General features: G+C 40.0%; 1 protein-coding gene across 11 annotated transcripts in view; it reads left to right on the top strand.

The window, feature by feature from the left end:
- SP140 (SP140 nuclear body protein) overlaps positions 1–22,772 on the top strand; it is a 93,021-nt gene that overhangs the window by 55,558 nt on the left and 14,691 nt on the right. For 9 of the 11 annotated variants that reach the window (XM_074314680.1, XM_074314711.1, XM_074314704.1 and 6 more), the window contains 8 exons: positions 1,675–1,761; positions 2,038–2,097; positions 2,927–2,980; positions 5,957–6,022; positions 7,896–7,967; positions 10,263–10,316; positions 16,245–16,310; positions 22,214–22,318. In XM_074314680.1, the coding sequence (XP_074170781.1) occupies positions 1,675–1,761; positions 2,038–2,097; positions 2,927–2,980; positions 5,957–6,022; positions 7,896–7,967; positions 10,263–10,316; positions 16,245–16,310; positions 22,214–22,318 (564 nt within the window). The remainder of the gene's footprint in view (positions 1–1,674; positions 1,762–2,037; positions 2,098–2,926; positions 2,981–5,956; positions 6,023–7,895; positions 7,968–10,262; positions 10,317–16,244; positions 16,311–22,213; positions 22,319–22,772) is intronic. The other 2 variants (XM_074314698.1, XM_074314717.1) reach the window with 2 other exon arrangements.

Raw genomic sequence — 22,772 nt, forward strand, 5'->3', positions numbered from 1 at the left:
TTTTTTTCTTTAAAGAAAGAAAGTATTAGATAATGGTCTAAAAGTAACAGCTGGTTGGCAAATGGTAACTTTGGGGATTTCCACTCTTTTTAAATAGAAATTCTATCAAAGGTAGTATTTGTTAGAAGTTAGAAGTTCCCCATTGAAACCCAAAGTCACTTTCATGAGGTTTTGTCATTTATTAAGATAAGTGCAAGGGTTAAAATCAGACTGAGAGTACAAAGAGGAAGTAGAGTTCTGCCAGTGGGAGAGTGCAGCTTTGGCAAAGACAAGCCCGTGACGAACCGCAAAGGGGCCGCAATACTCCGCCATAAGTGTGAATGGTCTCCTCCATGTGAACGGAGTGCGGGGCTCACCCACTAAGCAGAGACTGAAATGTGGACATGTGATCAATTACCTGGTAATACTTGACCTCAGATCACGTGCTAAACAAAATGATTTTCTTTGACAAATTGACAAACTATGAAATGCCTTCATAAAGGTTTTGGTCAGGTATTCAAGACAAAGTGTGAACAGATATCTTTGTACAAACTGGCTCCTTTCCTGTCTAATAGACACACACCCATTAATTCGTCATTGGGGCTGGCGTGGATAGGGGACTTATCAGGTCTATGCCTCCATCCATTTGCTTGGCATCACTTTCTTCTTACATTCAGGAAGCACAGAAAAAACAGTGAAAACAAATACACATGAGACTATGCTTTCTAAAAATAGATAAAAGGGAGTGAGAGTAAATGTAATCATGGAAGAATGAGCACATTACCAGAATATTTGCTAAATGCAGCACCTGCAAACCAAGTGTCTGACTACTTTGTATCTAACTGCACACATACATATTTAAATAATAAGATAATTTCAGGACTGAGAGCTCACGAAACACATCAGATTCACTTGACAATGGATAAGGAAGATAATCTGAGTTGGGCACGAGGCCAGAGATGCACACGTTTGGTCCAGGAGTCTCATAGGACCTTCCTAAGTAAGAGTCTTCAAGATGATGTTGGTGGGAACTCCATTTTGAAGGAATAGCCCATCATGTAATGTCTGAAGCTAAAACAGGAATTTATTGCTTACTTAGCAAGGCGTATGGTGGGAGGAGGCACCATGCTTATTGGACACAATTTCTTTAAAAATGGAAGCTTGATTTCATATAGAATTTTGAAAAGCACGTGGTTCAGGGACTGCAGACTTTCAGATACAGGCGTAATTATGAATAGACTCCTTTTAGCCACAGGCACGGGCTTTCTGGAGTGTGATGTTGCTGATTGGCTGATTTCAGAAGTGTAAGTCTGCCACTGATTAGCAGGCTTTAAGTGCAGTTAGTGGTATCAGTAGTCATTGGCCAATAGAGATGAGTTTAAAAGTGGTTCTGGTAGTTCCTTTTCATAGTTTTTAAAGAACAGGTAGTTTGTTCCTGGAAGAATCAGATATTTTTTATTAAATTCTTAGGGTTTCAAGGAGAAAAATACAAGTAGAGGAAGCAGAAAGAGGTAGAAAACATGCGAAAAGCATGGCTCTGGAGGTTCTCAGATGTGATTATTGGAGCAGGTCTGTTTTTCTGAGGAGCAGTTCATCGTAGCTCAGAGTATAGATGTGCAGCACAGGAGCACCAGGAAATGTTCCCTAATTATTGTCTAAAGATCCATGGACAGTACATTTCTTGTTTTTCTTTAGTGTCTGTGGAACTAGAAGCGCCCCAATCGAATGCAGAAGGAGACTCGGACGTGCTTACCTCCAGCCTACTATCCTTCGATGGACAAGGTAACTAAGACTTAAAAAATAATAAAAATAGAAACAGAGTTTTGATAAAGAGAAAGAGAGAGAGAGAGGAAAGAGGGAGCCTTACAGGAAGGGTCGGATCTACGGAAGGTCAACGAAAGATTTCAGAGGAAGAAGTGGAATACGGGGATCAACAGAGTTACAGAGAAGAGGATCATTGAGGGAACTGATAGGTCTTCCCAAACCGTAATTTGGGTCCAGGAGCAGAGCTAAAACCACGTGGTAATGAGATGTGTTTTTATGTTCTGTGCTTCTCAGAAGATGTGCCGGGAGTTTCGGAAGCAAGGCCTGAATGTAGCCCAGCAGGTGACACAACAGGTAAGTATGTGGAAGAGTCAAGGGATGGGGGTGGATCCACAGGTGCCACAGACCCCAGGTAGGGGGGTGGCAGGTGGTCCAGTCCATCCCACTGTCCTTTTTGTGACCCTTTTGGGAACAGCAGGGGGGCAAGAGGTCATTATGAAGTTGTGTTAATGGATCCACCCTGTTGGTTATATATGAATGATGTAGGAGAAATACACTCTTAACATGGCAGTATCTGGTTTACTGTATTAGAATATTAGTAATAAACCTTGTATTTATACAGTGATTTCCATCCCCGTCACACCCAACAGTCTTGGAAACTGAAAAAAGTCAAAGTATACTTCTGCTAGTAGATAATAGTGTCATTTTTGTCACAACCTTAGAAAGGCCTCAAAGCACAAGTGACCCTGCCACTTAATTGTCAGTAGAGGAGATCACATCAGGTACTCTTCACCCAGCACTTAGAATGATGGATGGCCTTCAGAATGTCACTAATTTATATAGTGTTTTCTTACAGACTTTGCACATGAGATCTTATTTAATCCTCAGAAAAAAATCTTAAGACATGAACGGGATAGTCCACCTGTTACTATGCATGAGTTATCTGAAGTATGTAGGTATTTAAGAGTCATTTTCGAAGTCCCACTGAAAGATAAAGGAAGTCATAGGGCCCATCCTGAACTCCTACGTCTCAACTTAGTAGATTTTTGTGACTTTAGGAGGAAGCAAAAAAGATAATCCAAACATTTTTATACACTCAAGCCTCTGTACTATGAATCATCCTAGGATTTGTAACTTTTATTGATTTATTTCTAGTTTCTCACCAACACCTATTATTTTCTAGATACTGTGGATCTTGGGAACAACTCTACTTCGGGAAAACCCAAGAGGAAAAGAAGTAAGAATGCATATGGTTTTACTTTTCTTTTGATGTTAAAATGAATTTTTAATGCCAGAGTTTTATTATTATTTCTTACAATAATAAGCTATAACAATATGAGGATCTCTGGAAGATGTCCATATCCTAATCTCTAGAACCTAAGGTGTTATCTTCTATAACTAAAGGGACTTTACAGACATAATTAAGGTAGGGACCTTGAAATGGGGGATTATCCTCGATATCTGGGTGCAGTCAGTATAATCAAATGGGCCTTAGAAATTTGAGAGCTGTTTCTGGCTGTATTTATCTAAATAAATCTATTCATACTGTTACATTTCCCTTACTTTAAATCAGTATATCATGCACAAGACATTATAACTGTTTAATATTTGCCAACTAAACTGTGAAATGTTTCCTTTTGAGAGAAAATTTATAATGAAATATACAAATATTAAGTGTATCATTTGATGACTTCTGATGAATGCATTGCCTTGTATAATCCAAATACTATCTAGACACTGAACATGACAATCACCCTGGAAAGGACCCTGATGATCTTTCTGGTATATCCTTACTCTCACTCACCGAGGCATTACTATTTTTGTTTTTTCATGATAACTTAATATGGCCTGTGTTAAAACTACTTTATTGTAAAATTTCTTTCAGTCAGCATAATGTTCGGAGATTTAGCCACCTGGTTGCATGTAACAGTTTGATTATTTCATTGCAAAGTAGTGCATACTGTGTGAATACACCAAACACTGTGTATATATTCTCCTGTTGATGGACAACACCACCATTTCCAATTGTTGGCTTCATATTGGCCACAAAAGCTGCAATGAACATTCTTGCAGAGTCTTTCTGTGGCTCCATGCCTGCATATCTGTTGTATAAATCCTAGAAATGAAGTGGCTGGGCTATGGGATGGGTGCTTCAGTCCTTTCGTCCCCCAAACCCATGTGGGGGTGATGGGCACACACAGGCCATGCCAAGCTGAGGACTACAATGCTTCAGAAACTGTTTCTGTCTGTCAGAAACCCCCAGGCTCAGAAGGGGGCTGTTAGCAAGCTGAAAGCTAACCCTGGGGGAGACATTATCTTACTACCTGGAACTTTAGGAAATCTCCACTGAGGGAAGGAGAGAGACTTTCTTTCCTGGAATATTTCTAAAGAGGGAGACATTCTCTGTTTTATGTTCGTCAGGAAACAAACGTGCCCTCTGACCTAGAGGGCTTTATTATCTCTAGTTTCCAAGACAATTCACCAGTCAAATATCCTTGCAATGATATTCTGAGTCATGTGCAATGCCATGGAGAATTGCCTCCCAACAAATTCACCTCACACAGCACATTCTGGCAATTTCCCCATGAGGACACCACTGCACCAGCCCCTCCAATAATTCTGACCAATGGGGGCTGGGACCACATCCATTTGACTTATTTCCTGCAGCATTTAACAAACTTCACAAACCATATGTTTTAGATTTCTATGACACCCATAACGTGTAGTGCACTATGTTTGCATGAGGACACAAGTGAAAGCGTGGCTTTCACCTCAGGAGTACAATCCGAAGGGCACATGTGGTGACTCTGGGAGAGAAGCGTTTATAGTTATTGAGGTCCCCTAACGGGACATCCATCAGCCAGGGGAAAGGTGGACAGTGCCTCCAATATGGGTCTCTTGCCAGCTGTAAGCATCATAGTTCCTAGATCCATTCATTGTGTCCAGTCCTTGATGTCCAGAGGGGTTTTGCCTGGGATGGACAGAAGTTGGAGTCAGCCTGTTTCTCGTGTGTGCTGAAGGATGGCAGAACTGTAAAGGGGCATTTTCATTTCCACAATTGTGTCCTGAGAAACAGGTGCCTTTACCCTTCCAGTCTGTAGTTTTCTACGTGGCAGACGAAGCATGTAGGCCATGTGCTGGAGACCAGTCTCTGACTCCTGCCAAGCAGGAGACTGACCGCATCTGCTTTTGGTTCTGCAAAGCGGCCCTGATGCCAGGCAGCCACAGCAGCCAGTGGACATCGGCCGTTAGCTTAGCCAGGTATCAGGGCACCTGGGCACCTGGCCCAGGCCACCAGGGCAGTCTTGGTGAATTGAGGACCCGGGAGGCTGAGGTTTGCTTTAGGCTGTGAAGGGGATAGAGAGTCTGGGTGCCACTGGCCAAAGTTCCCCCATGTTGAGTGTCCCGTTTCCATTGGAAGAACCAGGTTTTCAGCCCCTTCCTGCTCTAAGTCCCAGAGCTGGGTTGACCCACCTGAAAATGGGAATGTCAGGTGGGTGCATCGCAGGCCTTGGTCCATGGATGGGGGCTTCACTCCCAGCGGTAATAATCGAATAGCTGGCTGTTATGATCTTCACAATAATGATAACAAGATATGATCTCTGTTCACTCAGTGCCAATGGTCTCTCACGTTCACGTTTTCATATCATTTCTACAGAAGCAGTAACAGCACAGAAACCCACTGTGGTTCTTTAAGTCCTCCTGGAATGCCAGGTAGTAGGTTCAATACAACTGAGAGGATTTGTGTTACAACTGCAAGAGTGCAGATTGTTTCATGAAAACTGTCCCCATGAAATTGAGTGTCTCCCGGTTCCAGCACAGTATGTTATCCACGATGTTACTCAGCCAGGAGTGGGTCTCCTCAGTGCACATTTGAAAATACAGAAAATGCTTGAAAAGGCAACATATTGATATATAACTACAATTATCATTCAGCCTGAAGCACCAGCTGGAGTTTATTTTCTATTTTTTTAAAAAAGATTTCAAGTGCAGGTCATCTCTTATTGTCTCCTAAGTCCACGCACAGTAAAAAATAACTCCATAATTAACCTCACATTGCTACACTGGCAGTTAGGGATTTTCCCCTATTCTTGTGGACCAAAGTTTGAAAAAAATACTTGAACATGACTGACCTATGAGATTTGAGAATATAGTCACAGATCTGAATGATTAATTTTATTCTTTTTTTTTTCCGCTTGTTTTTGTTTTTAAGAAAGAAAAAAAGGGCATTCTTGGACAAGATATAAAAGAAAGTGGCTGAAAAACATACATCAAAGAGGTAAGCAGGCAAAGTGAAGTAGTGACACCTGTTGAGTTTGTCATAGCACTGCTTTTGTGTCCTTGTGTCCTCTAGTCCCCTGAGGGCATTGATAGTTTCCCAGTTACTACATCAGTTGGGATAGAAGCTAAGGCCCTGTAACAAAGGAGCTGGAAAATGCAGTGACTTCAACAAAATGGTTTATTTTTCATACATGTAATTGTCCAGAGCTGAGTGACCCAGGAGTAATAGAGAAGCACCGCCATCCTCAGTATGTGGCTTCTTTCCTTGTCGAGAAATGTTTATTCATTTGGAAAGATGTTCCAAAGAAGGCTAAATGACGAAAGCAGACTGTACCTGTGTGTGTGTGTGTGTGTGTGTGTGTGTATTTGCGTGTGTGTCCACATGCAGTAAAATAATCTATTTACATTTATTTGTGCAAATATGTTTTTACATATGTTTAAATGCTTATTTATACAAATTTATCAATCTGTATATAGAGAGACACATAGATATAGATATATAGAAAAATCAATGGCAGTTCATCCGTAAAAAGATATGCAGTGGTTGTATTTCTCATTGAAACATAGATGGTGTTTATATTTTTATTTGTGTTTTTTAAAGGTATGTCTATATTTATAATAGTAAACATGGTCAACTATTGTAATGAAAAAGTATTATTTAAATAGTAACATATGCCAAGAAAAAGTCCAAGAGTATATTTTTGAACAGATTAATTTCCAGATGGCGATATCATACAATTTTTATTTTCTGATTTTTCAGTAATGTATATGTATTACTTCTAATCAGATCCCTGAAATCTTGTTTAGGAGGTTTAAGGAATTCTTTTCTTCTAGAAAATGAGGACAAGATCTGATTTCTCACATGATTACCAATTTTGAATCAGAAGATCTATGTGATAAGATTTTAGTGTCCACAGACAATAGTTTAGTGGTTACCAGATGGTAAGGGGCGTGGGGGGTGGGAGATGAGGGTAAACGGGATCAAATATATGGTGATGGAAGGAGAACTGACTCTAGGTGGTGAACACACAATGGGATTTATAGATGATGTAATACAGAATTGTGCACCCGAAATCTATGTAATTGTACTAACAATTGTCACCCCAATAAATTTTTAAAAAAGAGAGATTTTAGTGTCCAGTGAAAAATTATTAATTTTCACCAACCTACATAACTTATGTTCTTACCAATTTACATGGCTGGCCTGTTGGTCAGTGTTTATAATTTTGTTGAAAAAAAAAAAGGGTTGCATCTATTTTAAGAACAGTTATTTTCAAAATACCAAATACCAAATATTGGGGTCTAGTCATTATAACATTTTCATTTAGGTCTATGTGTCAGTAGATCAATTCTAAACCACCTCTTTCCAAAGTACAATGAAATATTACATGTAATTTTAAAGTTGTCCAGAATATTCTAGAAACCTGAGATTCCTTGCCATTAACTTGCTTTCTTGTCTGAGTGTAGCGTGAAGGTGTTCAGATTGAATATTGTGTTCTTTCACTTGCTTTTGGCCTCTCATGTCAGCTGCTGCTGTGCCCAGCTCTGTATTTTCCATGCTTATCCCTAGAGAGCAGGAAAGGTGCTGGCCAACGAGTTTCAAATGGAAAGAAGATGAAATGACTCTGCAGGATCCTGCCGAGATTAGGCATAGGATAAAGTAAATAAAAAAGCCTAATTTAGAAGAATAAAGAATGAAAGCGCAAAGGAGAGTGTGACGATGTATGTTACAACCCAGGCATCCCGGAAAAGTCTTATTCTGATGATCTCGAGGGGAAGCAGTCTACTTTGTGCCGTGTCTGCATGTTCTGAGGATCTTTGGGTTGTAAGGATACATCAAATAGTTTATGTCATATCCATTTTTTATACAGGTACAGAGCTATCAGCATGTGGAAATGAGAAATGTTCCTGTATTATGTGCTTTTCCCAAGATGTCCTAGGAGGTATGGAAACAGGGCTAAAAGTAGCTGAGCATGTGACACAATAGGTAAAGCTGTGCGAGAGTCAGGGGACGGGGGTGGTTCCACAGGTACCACAGACGCCCGGTACGGTGCTGGCAGGTGGTCCATTCCATCTCACTATCCTGTTCTCTGCATTTACTCCACCTGACCCTTTTGGAAGCAGCATGGGGGCAAGAGATCATTATAAATTCATGTTAATAGGATCGACCCTGTTGATTACATATAGATGATGTAGGAGAAATACACTCTTAAAAGATGGCAATATCTAGTTGATTACATTAGTATGTTGAGAATAAAGCCTTGTACTTATACATTTGTTTCCAATGCTCTCAAATATTCTATGGAACCCATGGAAGCAAGGTATACGTCTGCTAATAGATAAGTGTCATTTTGTCACAACCTTAGAAAGACCTCAAAGACAACTGATCCTGTCACTTAATTTTCAGGAGGAAAGAAGACATCAGATCAGCTATTCTTTTTTTTTTTTTTAAAGTTTATTAGGGTGACGTTAGTAAAGTTACATAGATTTCAGGTGTACAGTTCTGTAATACATCATCTATATATCACATTATTTGTTCAACACCCAGAGTCAATTATCTTTCCATCACCATATATTTGATCCCCTTTACTCTCATCTACCACCCCCCCTTACCCTCTGATAACTACTAAACTATCGTCCGTGTCTATGAGTTTTTGTTTCTTCATTTGTTTGCCTTCTTCTTTTTTTTGTTTTCAGTTTTATATACCACATATCAGTGAAATCATATACTTCTCAACTTTTACTGTCTGACTTATTTTGCTCAGCATAATAATCTCAAGATCCATCCATGTTGTCGCAAATGGTACTATTTCATCTTTTCTTATAGCAGAACAGTATTCCATTGTGTATATATACCACAACTTCTTTATTCAAGCATCTATCGAAGGACACTGATTGTTTCAATGTCTTGGCCACCGTAAATAAAGCTGCAATGAACATTAGAGCATATATATCTTTATGGATAAATGTTTCCAGATTTTTTGGGTAGATAGCCAGGAGAGGGATTGCTGGGTCATATGGCAATTCTATTCGTGATTTTTTGAGGAACCTCCACACTGCCTTCCATAACGGCTGCACCAATCTGCATTCTCACCAACAGTGTATGAGGGTTCCTTTTTCTCCACAGCCTCTCCCTCACTTGTTACTATTGGTCTTGTTGATGATAGCCATTCTGACTGGGGTGAGGTGATATCTCATTGTGGTTTTGATTTGCACTTCTCTGATGATTAGTGATGTTGAGCGTTTTTTCGTATGTCTATTGACTATATCAAACTAAAAAGCTTCTGCACAGCAAAAGAAACCATCAACAAAATAAAGAGACAACCGACCAAATGGGAGAAGATTTTTGAAACAACACCTCCAATAAGGGGCTAATATCCAAAATATATAAGGAACTCATACAATGCAACAACAACAACAAAAAACAAACAATCCATTTAAAAAATAGGCAGAGACCTGAAGAGACATTTCTCCAAAGAGGACATACAAATAGCAAATAGACATATGAAAAACTGCTCAACATCACTAATCATCAGAGAAATGCAAATAAAAACCACAATGAGATATCACCTCACCCCAGTCAGAATGGCTATCATCAACAAGACAAATAGTAACAAGTGCTGGAGAGGCTGTGGAGAAAAAGGAACCCTCATGCACTGTTGGTGGGAACGCAGACTGGTGCAGCCGCTATGGAAGGCAGTGTGGAGGTTCCTCAAGAAATTACGAATAGAATTACCATATGACCCAGCAATCCCTCTCCTGGGTACATACCCCCAAAATCTGAAAACATTTATCTGTAAAGACACTTGTGTTCCAATGTTCATTGCAGATCAACCATTCTTAACCTAACCCATAGTTTCTATGGGTGTCCTCCAGCATGTCACTAATTTATGTGGTGATTTCCTGCACACTTTTGCACATAACATCTTATTTAGTCCTTACAAAAATCTTAAGACCTCAACAGGATAGAATACCTGTTCCTATCCATGAGTAAACTGAAGTAGGTAGGTACTTAAGAGTGTTTTTTAAAGTCCCATTGAGTGAAAAAAGATAGACCCAGGGTCTATTCTGTACTCCTAATTCTCAATTCAGCGGAGTTTTAGTTTCTTTAGAAAGAAGAAAGAGAAGAAAATTCAAACATCTTTATTAACTCAAGCCTTCTGTTGTATGACTCATCCTAGGATTTGTAACTTTTATTTATTAAGTTCTGTTTTCTCATCACCCCTGTTATTTTCTAGATACCGTGGCTCTTGGAAACAGCTCTACTTTGGGAAAGCTCAAAAGGAAAAGACGTAAGAGTGCATAAGATTTTCCTTGCTTTTGATATTAAAAATGAGTTTTTAAATGCCAGTTTCATTATTATTATTTATAATAATAAGTGAGAATAATATTATGGTCCCTCAAAGATATCCATATCCTAATCTCTGGAGCCTGTAAGGTGGTATCTTCCTTACCAAAGGGATTTTACTGGCATAATTAAAGTGGGGACCTTGAAAGGAGAGATGATCCTTGATATCTGTGTGCAACCAGTACAATCAAATGGGCCTTAGAAATTGGAGGGCTGTTCATGCTGTAGGGAGAGGCAAGAGTGACTACAAAGATACTCACAGAGAGTTGTAATATTTCTGGCTTTGAAGATAGAAGAAGGGAACAAAGAATACGGGTGACTTGTACATGCTGAAAAAGTTTAGGAAGTAGATTCTTCTTCGCAGCCTCTAAAAAGGCATGAAGGCCTACTGAAACCTTCCTTTTAGCCCAGAGAGACCCTTGTCAGTCTTCTAACTGACATAACCGTAAGATAATAGGTTTGCATTGTTTTAAGCAACTAAATTTGTGTTCGTCTGTTATGGCAGCAATAGAAGAGCAATACAGCTTTTGGATATTGGAAGTGGGGTTTAGCTATAACATTCTTAAAAATGTGGAAGTGGCTTAGGAACTGGGCAATGGGCCAAGGGAAATTGGGCAATGGGAAGAATTTTAAGTAGAACGATAGAAAATGTCTTCATGGCTTTGAGCAGTTTGTTAGTAGAAACGTGGATGCTAAAGTCTGCTAGTGAGCACGCAGAAGGCGGTGAAGAGCCGGGGAGAGAAAACCTATAATGTCTCAGAGAACATGTAAATCATCCTGACCAGCTGTCAGTACAAATATGGAGGTAAAAGTGTGACTGGTTAGGTTCGAGAAGGAAATAAGGAACATGTTTTTGGAAACTAGAGGAAAGGGTGTCCTTGTTCAATAATGGGAGAAAGTTTAGGGACATTCTGTCCTGTAGATATGTGGAAAGCAGAATTTTCTGGGTATACAGCTAAGAAGATTTCTAAACAAAGTGATGAAGGTAAAGATAGTATTATTTATAGCCCATAGTAAAATGTGAGGCAAGTACATTGAGGGAAGAATTGCTAAACAAAAGAAATCAAGACTTGATGACTTGGACAATTCTCATCCTATCCAGGTTACAAAGGATGATAAAATTAGGAGATTTACTGTCAGGAAAGTGTACTCTGTAGACTGACCAAGAATCTGGCCTAATGACTTACTGCTACTGCCTAAGAAGTAGTGAAAGATCAGAATGTTCACATAAAGGTTGCTTTGAAGTGATTAAGTGTGTGACTCATAGATTCCCTAGCCATCTCAGCAGAAGTAAAACACAGATATATACTTATATAGGAAAGACCTGTGGAGAAGCCTCTTTTTAATAAAGCAATTCTCCATGACGTACATGGGAGATCTACACGCTTGGGAAGTTTATACCAACAGAAACAGAAATGTCCATGTCTAATCCCTGAAATGTGTAATCTGTTTCTTTACGTGGTGAAAGAGACTTTGAGAATGTGATTAAGGATCTTGAGATGAGGAAATTATACTGGATTATCTGGGTGGTCTCTATCAAATTATATGCATCCTTAAAATCAGAAAACCTTTCTTGCTGTGGAGAGAGGGATACGTACCCATGAAATAATGATCAGAGCAGTGCAATGAGGCTGGTTTTGAAAATGCAACAAGAGACAATGAGCCAAGAAATGTGGCCAGCCTTCAGAAACTGCAAAAGGTAAAGAAATAAATTATCCCCTACAGCCTCCAGAAAAAAACAAAGACTGTGGATATGTTGATTTAGCCCAATGAGACTAGTGTTGTATTTCTGACTACAGCACCAATAAACAATGAATACCTTTCATAAAACCAAAAAAAAAGGACTATTTCACATTTATGTTTAGATTACATCTTCTAAAATAGCAATTTATATTTTTAAAAAATGCTTACATCTTTATGTTGTTTTTTATTATATGTGATCTTTGTAAAATTTGATGTATAGCTTTCCGTATATTTTCCAGGCATGTATTAACACATTTAGAATTAATTATATCACATCCTGAGGTTCTGAGGGACCAAAAAAAAGGAATTAATTATATATCTAAATAAATCTATTCATACTGTTACATTTCCCTTACTTTAAATCAGTATATCATGCATAAAACATAAATTTTTTACATTTGCTAACTAAACTGTGAAATGTTTTCTTTTGAAAGAAAACTTACAATGAAATATACAGTTTCTTATTTTTACCCAAACAAATCTATTTTTTACTTTTATTTATTTATTTATGTTATTAGTTTCAGGTGTACAAACAATGTAATAGTGAAGACATTTACACCCCTCACACAGTGATAACCGCCTTACCCCATTCTACTACCCCTCTGACATCGTATGTAGCTGTTACAATTCCATTCACTCTATCTCCTATACTGTACTCCACCTCCTGTGACTATATAGTGAATGAAATATACAAATATTAAGTGTATCATTTGATGACTTCTGATGAATGCATTGTCCTGTTTAATCCAAATACTATCAAGATACAGAACATGACCATCACCGTGGAAAGGACCTTTATGACCTTTCTGGTGTATCCTTACCCCTCACTCATCAAAGGCAATTACTGTTTTTATTTTTTTTAGGATACTTAATTTGTTGTGTTAAAATGATTTTATTGTAAAGTTTCTTTCAGCATAATGTTTTGCAGTTTTATCCACATTGTTGCCTGTATCAGAAGTTTTTTTTGTTATTGCAAAGTAGTGCATATTGTATGAATATACCAAACACTGTGTATATATTCTCCTATTGATGGACAACACCAGTATTTCCAGTTGTTGGCTTCATATTGGCCACAAAAGCTGCAATGAACATTCTTGCAGAGTCTTTCTTGCAGTGGCTCCATGCCTGCATATCTATTGTATAAATCCTAGAAATGAAGTGGCTGGGCTATGGGATGGGTGCTTCAGTCCTTTCAAACCCATGTGGGGGTGATGGGCACACACAGGCCGTGCCAAGCTGAGGACTACAATGCTTCAGAAACTGTTTCTATCTGTCAGAAACCCCCAGGCTCAGAAGGGGGCTGTTAGCAAGTTCAAACCATACCCCTGGGGTAGACATTATCTTACTACCTGGAACTTTAGCAAATCTCCTTTGAGGAAAGGAGGGAAACTTTCTTTCCTGGAATATTTCTAAAGAGGGAGACATTCTCTGTTTCACACTGGTCAGAAAACAAACGTACCCTCTGACCTGGAAGGCTACATTTCCTCTAGTTTCCAAGGGTATTTGCTATTCAAACATCCTTGAAATGATATTCTGAGGCACGTGGAATGCCATGGAGAATTGCCTCCCAACAAATTCACCTCATACAGCACATTCTGGCAATTTCTCCATGAGGACACCACTCCACCAGCCACTCCAATTATTCTGACCAATGGGGGCTGGGACCACATCCATTTGACTTATTTCCTGCAGCATTTAACAATCTTCACAAACCATATGCTTTAGATTTCTATGACACCCGTAACGTGTAGTGCACTATGTTTGCATGAGGACACAAGTGAAAGCATGGCTTTCACCTCAGGAGTACAATCCGAAGGGCACATATGGTGACTCTGGGAGAGAAGCATTTATAGTTATTGAGGTCCCCTAACGGGACATCCATCAGCCAGGGGGAAGGTGGACAGTGCCTCCAATATGGGTCTCTTGCCAGCTGTAAGCATCATAGTTCCTAGATCCATTCATTGTGTCCAGCCCTTGATGTCCAGAGGGGTTTTGCCTGGGATGGACAGAAGCTGGGTCAGCCCATTTTCTTGTGTGTGCTGAATGATGGCAGAGCTGTACCAGGGCATTTTCCTTCTGGAAGGAGGATTCAGGACAGTTCTGAAAGACAGATATTGTTAATGCTTCTCCATCCATCGTATGTCCTAGGGTGTATGGTGTCGCTTCTTCAGGCCTGGATGTTTGCTGTTCCTTTACTGCCACAAATTCTGTGTGTGTCATTCCAGTGGCTGTCATTTCATCTTTCTCTCCCAATCATTTTATTGTCACTGAGACCTTTCATCCAGGAGGACCAGCTATAAGCAGGCAAAGGCAATGTCATAAAATGTAACCAGACTTAAATCTGAATCCCCTCGGCATTCCGAGCTTGTGCCCTCCACACTGGCTTGGGAAAGAAGGAGGCCTCATTCCAAGGGATGGGCAGGACAGAATCCTGAATTTTCTGAGCTGGTCTGCATAACACCGTTTATTCCCTCACCTCTTTTGTCCTGCTCAGGTGCAGGAGGGAGCTGATTCCTTTCTGGGCACAGCTGCCTCAGTGAGCAAAGAGCCTCACAGAGGTGTGTGGACAGGAGGAGGTGAGGGACCCTGAGTCAGACAACCAGTGCATTGGGAGTGGCTTTTGATAAAGGGCACAACATGCTCAGAGTGCACATGGTCCTGCCAGCCGTGCTTATGACACCAGTGAGTGTCTCGGGTCACAATGGTGTGGGCAGAGTCAGTTGGTCTGTAAAGTGAAGTGTGGACCGTGTAGATACCCCACCCACAGCCCCAAGAGAGGCTTGAGGCAGGTCAGTGGGGCGGGAGCAGTCAGGCAAAGCCCCTGTGATGGGGCTCCCTGGGCGTGGGAGTCATGCCTCTGCGTCTAGCAGGAGTCACGAGCCTGGGCTCAGCCAGAGCCCCTGCAGGAGAATGATGGTGTCAGCCCCTCCATCAGCAGAGACTAGGCGCTGGGCGTTCTCAGGAGGGGCCGGACCAGTGAATGAGCAGCACGCTTTATTTCCACAATTGTGTCCTGAGAGACAGGTGCCTTTACTCTGCCAGTCTGTAGTTTTCTACGTGGCAGACGAAGCATGTAGGACACGAGCAGGAGACCAGTCTCTGACTCCTGCCAAGCAGGAGACTGACCGCATCTGCTTTTGGTTCTGCAAAGCGGCCCTGATGCCAGGCAGCCACAGCAGCCAGTAGACGTTGGCCGTTAGCTTAGCCAGGTGTCAGGGCACCTGGCCCAGGCCACCAGGGCAGTCTTGGTGAATTGAGGACCCGGGAGACTGAGGTTTGCTTCAGGCTGTGAAGGGGATAGAGTCTGGGTGCCACTGGCCGAAGTCTCCGCATGTTGAGTGTCCCATTTCCAGTGGAAGAGCCAGGCTTTTAGCCCCTTCCTGCTCTAAGTCCCAGAGCTGGGTTGAGCCACCTCAAAAGGGGAATGTCAGGTGGGCATGTCGCAGGCCTTGGTCCATGGATTGGGGCTTCACTCCCAGTGGTAATAATCGAATAGCTGGCTGTTATGATCTTCACAATAATGATAACAAGATATGATCTCTGTTCACTCAGTGCCAATGGTCCTCTCACGTTCACATGTTTTCATATCATTTCTACAGAAGCAGCAACAGCACAGAAACCCACTGTGGTTCTTTAAGTTCTGGAATGCCAGGCAGTAGGTTCAATACAACTGAGAGGATTTGTGTTACAACTGCAAGAGTGCAGAGGTTGTTTCATGAAAACTGTCCCCATGAAATTGAGTGTCTCCCGGTTCCAGCACAGTGTGTTATCCACGATGTTACTCAGCCAGGAGTGGGTCTCCTCAGTGCACATTTGAAAATACAGAAAATGCTTGAAAAGGCAACATATTGGTATATAACTACAATTATCAGTCAGCCTGAAGCACCAGCGGGAGTTTATTTTCTAACTTTTAAAAGAAGTTTTCAAGTGCAGGTCACCTCTTATTGTCTCCTAAGTCTACACACGGTTAAAAATAACTCTATAATTAACCTCACTGGTAGTTACAAATTTTCTCCCATTATTTGGACCAAAGTTTAAAAAAAATACTCGAACAGCACTGACCTATGAGCTTTGAGAATATATTCATAGACCTGAATGATTAACTTTATTCTTTTTCCTTTTTTTGAAGAAATAAAGAAATGGCATTCCTCATCACTAAATAAAAAGAAGTGGCCGAGAAACATACATCAAAGAGGTAAGCAGGGAAAGTGAGGTAGTGACACCTGTTGAGTTTGTCATAGCACTGCTTTTGTGTCCTTGTGACCTGTAGTCTCCTGAGGGGATTGATAGTTTCCCAGCTACTAGGTCAGCTAGGATAGAGGCTAAGGACCCATAACAAAGGAGCTGGAAAATGCAGTGGCTTCAACAAAGTGGTTTGTTTCTCATACACGTAATTGTCCAGAGCTGAGTGACACAGGAGTAATAGAGAAGCACTGCCAGCCTCAGTATGTGGCTTCTTTCCTGGGCGGAGAAATGTTTATTCATTTGGAAAGCTGTTCCAAAGAAGGCTAAATGAAGAAAGCAGACTGTAAGTGGGTGTGTGCATGCCCACATGTGGTAATAAAACATGTATAAACATATATATTTGTGCAAATATGTTCTATGTATCTATAAGTCCTTATTTATGCATATTTATCTTTCTACATATGGATATAGATGTATAGAAACTTCAATGGCAGTTCATCTTTAAAAATATATGCAACAGTTATATTTAGTCACTGGTGATGTTTATATTTTTATTTGGTTTTTAAATTGTATTGTGTATATTCAAAACAGTAAACATGTTCAACTTTTGTATTATTGAAATAGTAACATATGCAAAGAGAAAATCCTAGGAGGATATTTTTCAACAAGTTAATTGTGGCTATTTCTAGATGTTGATGTTTCATACAATTTTATTTTCTAAATTTCCAGTAATGTATTTGAATTACTTCTAATCAGACCCCTGAAATTTTGTTTATTTTGGTAGAAGTTTAAAGAAATCTTTTCTCTGAGACAATGAGGGTAAGACCTCATTTTCCATATCACTGACAATTTTGAATCAGTAGATCTATATAAGATTTTAGAGTCCAATTAAAAATTACTAATTTTCACCCATCTGCATATCTTATATTCTTGTCAATTTATGTGGCTGCCCTGTGAGAGAATTTGTACAATTTTTTTTAAGGAAATAATGGTTGCATCCATTTTAAGAATGGTTATTTTCAAAATATCCGATATTTAGATTTAATCATTTATAACATTTTCGTTTAGGCCTGTGTGTCAGTAGATAAATTCTCTCCAAAGTCCAGTGAAATATTGCATGTAACTTAAAAGTTGTCCCTCCTGAAAGTAGAGAATGCTCCGGATACCTGCTTGGGGTCCCTTATTATTACCTTACCTTCTTGTCTGAGTGTACAGTGAAGGTGTTCAGAATTGAATCCAGTGTTCTCTCACTTGGTTTGGTCTCACACGTCAGTTGCTGTTTTCCCAACTCTATTTTCCCTGCCTATCCCTAGACAGCTGTCAAGCTGCTGGTATTTGGTCTCCACTGAAAGGTGGTTGAATATGCATCTGAAAAACCAAGATTAGGGATAAGTAAAGTGTGTGTTGTTTCTACTTTGCCCTGTGGGTCAATACAAATTTTGCTAAGGTTTTGAGAAACACAAGACTACTTAATTTTTTTACTAGTCATTTACCTGTCATTTTGAGAGCTGTGAAATCGAGAAAGCCAACCTGTGTGGAGCCAGGATTGTCAGTTGTTTGCATTCATATTACAGTTGATATGTGCCCAAGACCTAAAATTTTCTCCTCTGAGTTTTATCCACTTTTCATGGAAATTCCTTTGCCTTCCATCATTGGTTCATTAAAATGGCTGGACTTGGTAATTTTAAAGAGAGAGCAAGTGTATTCTCTCACTGCCCTTTTAAATTTACCCTCTAGATGAGTTTTTCCTTCCTGGGTAAGTGTGGTAGCTTTTCTATTCCCATGTCCAGTAGTTGAGAGTCCTTTTAACTACTATTATTAAAACTTCAATATTTTCTTTGATTCAAAGCACCTCCCCTCTTTCAGCCTCAGCAAGCCTTGATCTGGGCCACCTTCAGTTAGAAGGTGGAAAGGTCAGGTTTCTTTCTCATTCACTCTTGGCTCTAGCCCGACTCAAGGGCTGCTGGTTTGGGCCCGTCCAGGATGGGGTGGGGGGGGGAGGGGCGTGGAAGGGAGACGAGAGATACGAGTACAGAAGTATCTTACCTGATGGGCACAGCTGTGAGATGACATTGGATATGGACGGTGCACAATCACTAGCTCTTTCCTCCATGAGATACTTTCATCAGCTCCGCAGTGAGCAGGGAGGCAGGCTCAGGAACCACAGCTTGGTTTCTTTTGAAAGAAATCAAGAAATCTTTTTTTCTACTGCCTGGATGCCACTGAAGACCTAGAGCCAACATCACCAGTGCCACCAATACTTTGTATGGTCGCCTCATAGGTGATTTGGTGCACTGTCTTAGGATGGTGGCTGACCAATCGAACCTGATTTCCCTGGGATTTTTCCAGTTTTGCCACTGAAAATCCTGTGCCCCTTAGTCCTGAACAGACTGGGGTGTCAGTCACCCTTTTATGGGACTTAATGACTGGTTCCCAACTGTTGAGACTTCTGTTAAAATTTTGAAAAAACAGGAAGGAATTTAAAATTCTGTAATACCAAGGTTAATGAATACCAAGTGTAACAAGTTTTTAAAAATAGCCTTCAATGTTATTGACTGCCATAGTATTTATTAGGGCTTGTGATGGGGTTTCAGTGTTATTAAATGGGTGTTACAACTGGGCACACAAAAATAAGTAAATCCTGCCTTGCCTCGTCACTGTATTTTGAGAGTAAAGCACAATAATGCTATGTTATGAATGAACTGGTTTTAAGCTCCAAATGTTCTTATCCCAAAAGCTCTATAGGCTAGAGTGGACTTTAATGTATTTCCTTTTTCTCCCTAAAAATATTAGGTCTAACAGGTTTGGGGAAAGTTAATTCAACATATCCACTAGTCTCAGGAAAGGTATAACCATAGAGAGACAGAGAACAAGAAAGAACTCTATTTGTTGGATGTCCAAGGTTGTGATTAAAGTTTAGTGTCAAGCCTGACTGGGATATAAGAGAACAAGCTGTCTGGGTCTCTTCTTCTTGGGATGTGAGCATGGACTTTCAGAGCAAGAGGGAGAAATGAGAGAAAGCCAGACACGGCCTGGCATTCCAGAGTCCCTCATCACTTTGATATCTTGGGTGAAAGACGAGGCGAGGAAATCCCCTGGGTGGATGACCTTCCATTGCCTTGTGACTCCACCTTTCAGAAAGAGGAAGTGAAAGGCAGCAAACACATTAATATGCCTCTTCGAGAACTGTATTTCCACCAATTTAATAGTCCTTCTTCACCCATGGCTGTTAATATCCAAGTCTTCTACTTTCTTACACAAGTTTACCAATCTCTGTAGACCTCTTGTTTGAGCTGCTATTATCTTGGTTAAATAATAATAAGGCAACAGCTTGCAAGGCTAATGTGTTTGATCTTGTTACAAGGTCTAATTATTAATATTTTTCCCATGGGGCTATTTTGATTTTGAAGAGACAAAACCCCCCTCAGTAAGTGTTAGCCTGAAGACCAGAAAGTGGAAACAACAACAACAACAACAACAAACACCAGAAAGTGGGATTTTTTTTTTTTTTTACCAAGCAATCGGTCCATTTGAGGTTTGATTGAAGGAACTGTCCTTTTTACTTTGCTGGTCTAATAGGCTCATAATATGCTTAGTGTTTACTGCACTTAGGACTGAATAGTCCAGAAAATATTTCTTCTTGCATTCTACATCACCTCACCCAGCATCACCAGATGGTAGTCATTGGACAGTGGACATTGAACACAGAAAGGAGGAAATGAATTTGTTACATAAAACACATCTGAACGACAGCAAACATTGAGATGCACATTTATAGCCAATTGACTTACAAATAGAGGCACATTTTCTGTTGCCACATGTACCAAGTCAATCCTTAGTTACTATTTGAAACTAAGGTTTTGGAGGACTCAATTCTACCCATTACTCTGCTTAGTCTTCTGCCTTAGATTATAATATCTTTGTCCAAACCAAGGTGGACAAAGCCCTTGGTCACATTTACTTCACTTTTACATCACTTTCTGCACAAATTTACAAATAAGTTTATTCAAGGTGATGTGTATCATCTGTGTCTCACCTGTAAGCCCAATATAGGGTTTTCCTTAATGCATAGAACTTCTATTTTTTTCTGTCTCTCCACCAAAAAAATTCCCTGAAATATCTTCACTTAATTTTGTAGTTTTTGTCTCAAATGTTTTCTGAATATTTTAGTTTCTGTAACGAGAGTAATCATCATCTTAATCTCATATATTTGTTGGAAAGACTAAGTAAATTAATAGATGTATTATACAATTGGCATCTATGGAGAACTTAATATATGGCTGCTTTAAGTATAAGTGAAAAGCTGATTTCAATCGTTTGTTTGTTTTACTAATGTGGGGTTATGAAAAATAAAATAGAACATAAGCTTAAGATTAGCCATTTAATTCTTGGTAGTTTAAAGAGTAGGGATTATATGTTTTTCTTTATGCGTTAGACAGGCTTTGGGGAAGTTACATGTAAATGGAAATTTTGAAAAGCACTAATATATGCAATGTAATTGCATGTCTGTGACTGTGATTATATTTTTCTATTTTTTCAGGGAAAAAGAGGTAGATCTAGAATCCACTTAACTCATAGTGACAGAGCCCAAAAAAAGACAGTCCAGTCAGAGGCAATGAAAAAAAGGGGGGGGGATATACTTTCAATAACTAAACAACTAATTTCCTGTGCCCTAGTCTGTGTTTTTAGTAATAGACCCATATACCTAATTGTTTTGTGTAGCTTTACTAACTGTTCAGAAATATATACAATTTGGTCCATTTTCAAAATGTGTCAGGGACAGAAAGAAGATAATTCCACAAACCAGTAGCTTGGTGACAGATCTAAACCAGACCCCAGGGATCCAGGGGCCATTGCAATGATGCAGTCACCACTGAACTGATAACTTTCAAACTGGAAATAGTCTGTTGCCATATAAAAGGTATACATAAGCCAAAAATTATCTAGATGACTCTTCTCTTGCTACACGTAGAGTCACAGTTTGCATACCACAAGTGGTCCAGAGTGGTGGTCAGAAGTCTGTATCTTTCTCTCTTTAGAATGTGTGGGCTTGGGTCAGTCACTTGATCACTTTTGCCTCAGTTTTCTCGTCTGTAAAGCAAGAGTGAGTTAGACCAAACATGCTTCTCACTCCACACCAGTTCTAAAAGGCTACCTATCCCAAAACTGACATCAGCACGACAGACAGCTCCACTCTTTCCATCAGGGCTCTAAAATGCCTACTGGAAGGACAGCCTCAGTTACACATCCTCATAGAGTTAGTTCATTTGAAGATCCTTCACTTTTACGTCTGTGGAATAAGATCTCCAGCTGCCCTTCCTCCAAGCAATTTGCAGACATTCTAGTTTTCTGAGATCCTTTTACAGCTGATTTGATGGAGAAAGCTGATGTGAGGGAGAAATAAAGCAAAGCAGAGAACACAAACAGCAGGCAGATACCATCTCTGTTAGGTTACCCCATCATTACCCTCTCTCTTTTCACTCAGTCAGAGCTCAAATAGGGAGATACAAGTGCAGTCTGTAATTTGTCTCCAGCGGACTTTGCAGCTAACTTTGCTGCAGCCACGCAACTGCAGCAAAATAGTATAGGTGGCGAACGCCCTTCAGAACATGATGGCAGCTGTATGTTTCATTGTCTTGTAAGAATCAGTGGGGCTGACTGGATTGGGAGTTAAGAAAGTTTCATTGAAGACTGACTTTTCTGCCAAAGCATTCTGTTTTGTGTGAAATTTGAGGGTAGAGGTAGACACTCAGGTATGTGTAAAAACTACCACTTGGAAGAATTTGGCTCTAGAGATTTGTAGAATAAAGTTTCTTAAGTATCCCATATCTTTATAGGAACAACCTCAACATGGGAAGTGGGGTACATGTGCAATTGCAAAATAAGACAGAATGAAGAAATCTTCTCTTTCAGGGTCAAGAAAGCACAGAGAAGTGAATGTGAATTTTCGCTCTCGAATACTTCCTGTGACCTGTGGTGAGGTCAAGGGGATGTTATATAAGAAGAAATTGAAACAAGGTGAGCTTCATGGTCTAATTGGCAACGCTTAAGGAATTACAAGAAGAAATGGAATTACCCATGTGAATTACACATCATTCAAGGAATTGGGGCTGCATTTTGGCTTGAGAGAAGGAGGAAGGAATCCCTAAGATGATATTTTCACACATTAAGAAATCATATACATTAGGTGCTGACTACCATATGGAAGTGTCCATGGAAATGCCCAAAGAACCAAAGAGAAGTGAATCAAAAATAAAAGGGGAGAGGCCCTTAGCCTCCATCTTCATATCCTTTCTCTCTTCTGGGTAGTCACCAGGCAGGGTGCTTGGTGCAGTGACAAGATCACAGAATTTAGAATCAGAGAACCTCAGTGTCAGCCTCAGCTATGCCAAGAATGACCAATTCCTCTGTGTGAGAAGGGAACCTTTTGAGCCTGAGATTTACCATCTAAAAAAGAGAGAATAAAAATTTT

The sequence above is a fragment of the Rhinolophus sinicus genome, linkage group LG01 (assembly GCF_036562045.2).
Source record: "Rhinolophus sinicus isolate RSC01 linkage group LG01, ASM3656204v1, whole genome shotgun sequence".
Lineage (NCBI taxonomy): Eukaryota > Metazoa > Chordata > Mammalia > Chiroptera > Rhinolophidae > Rhinolophus > Rhinolophus sinicus.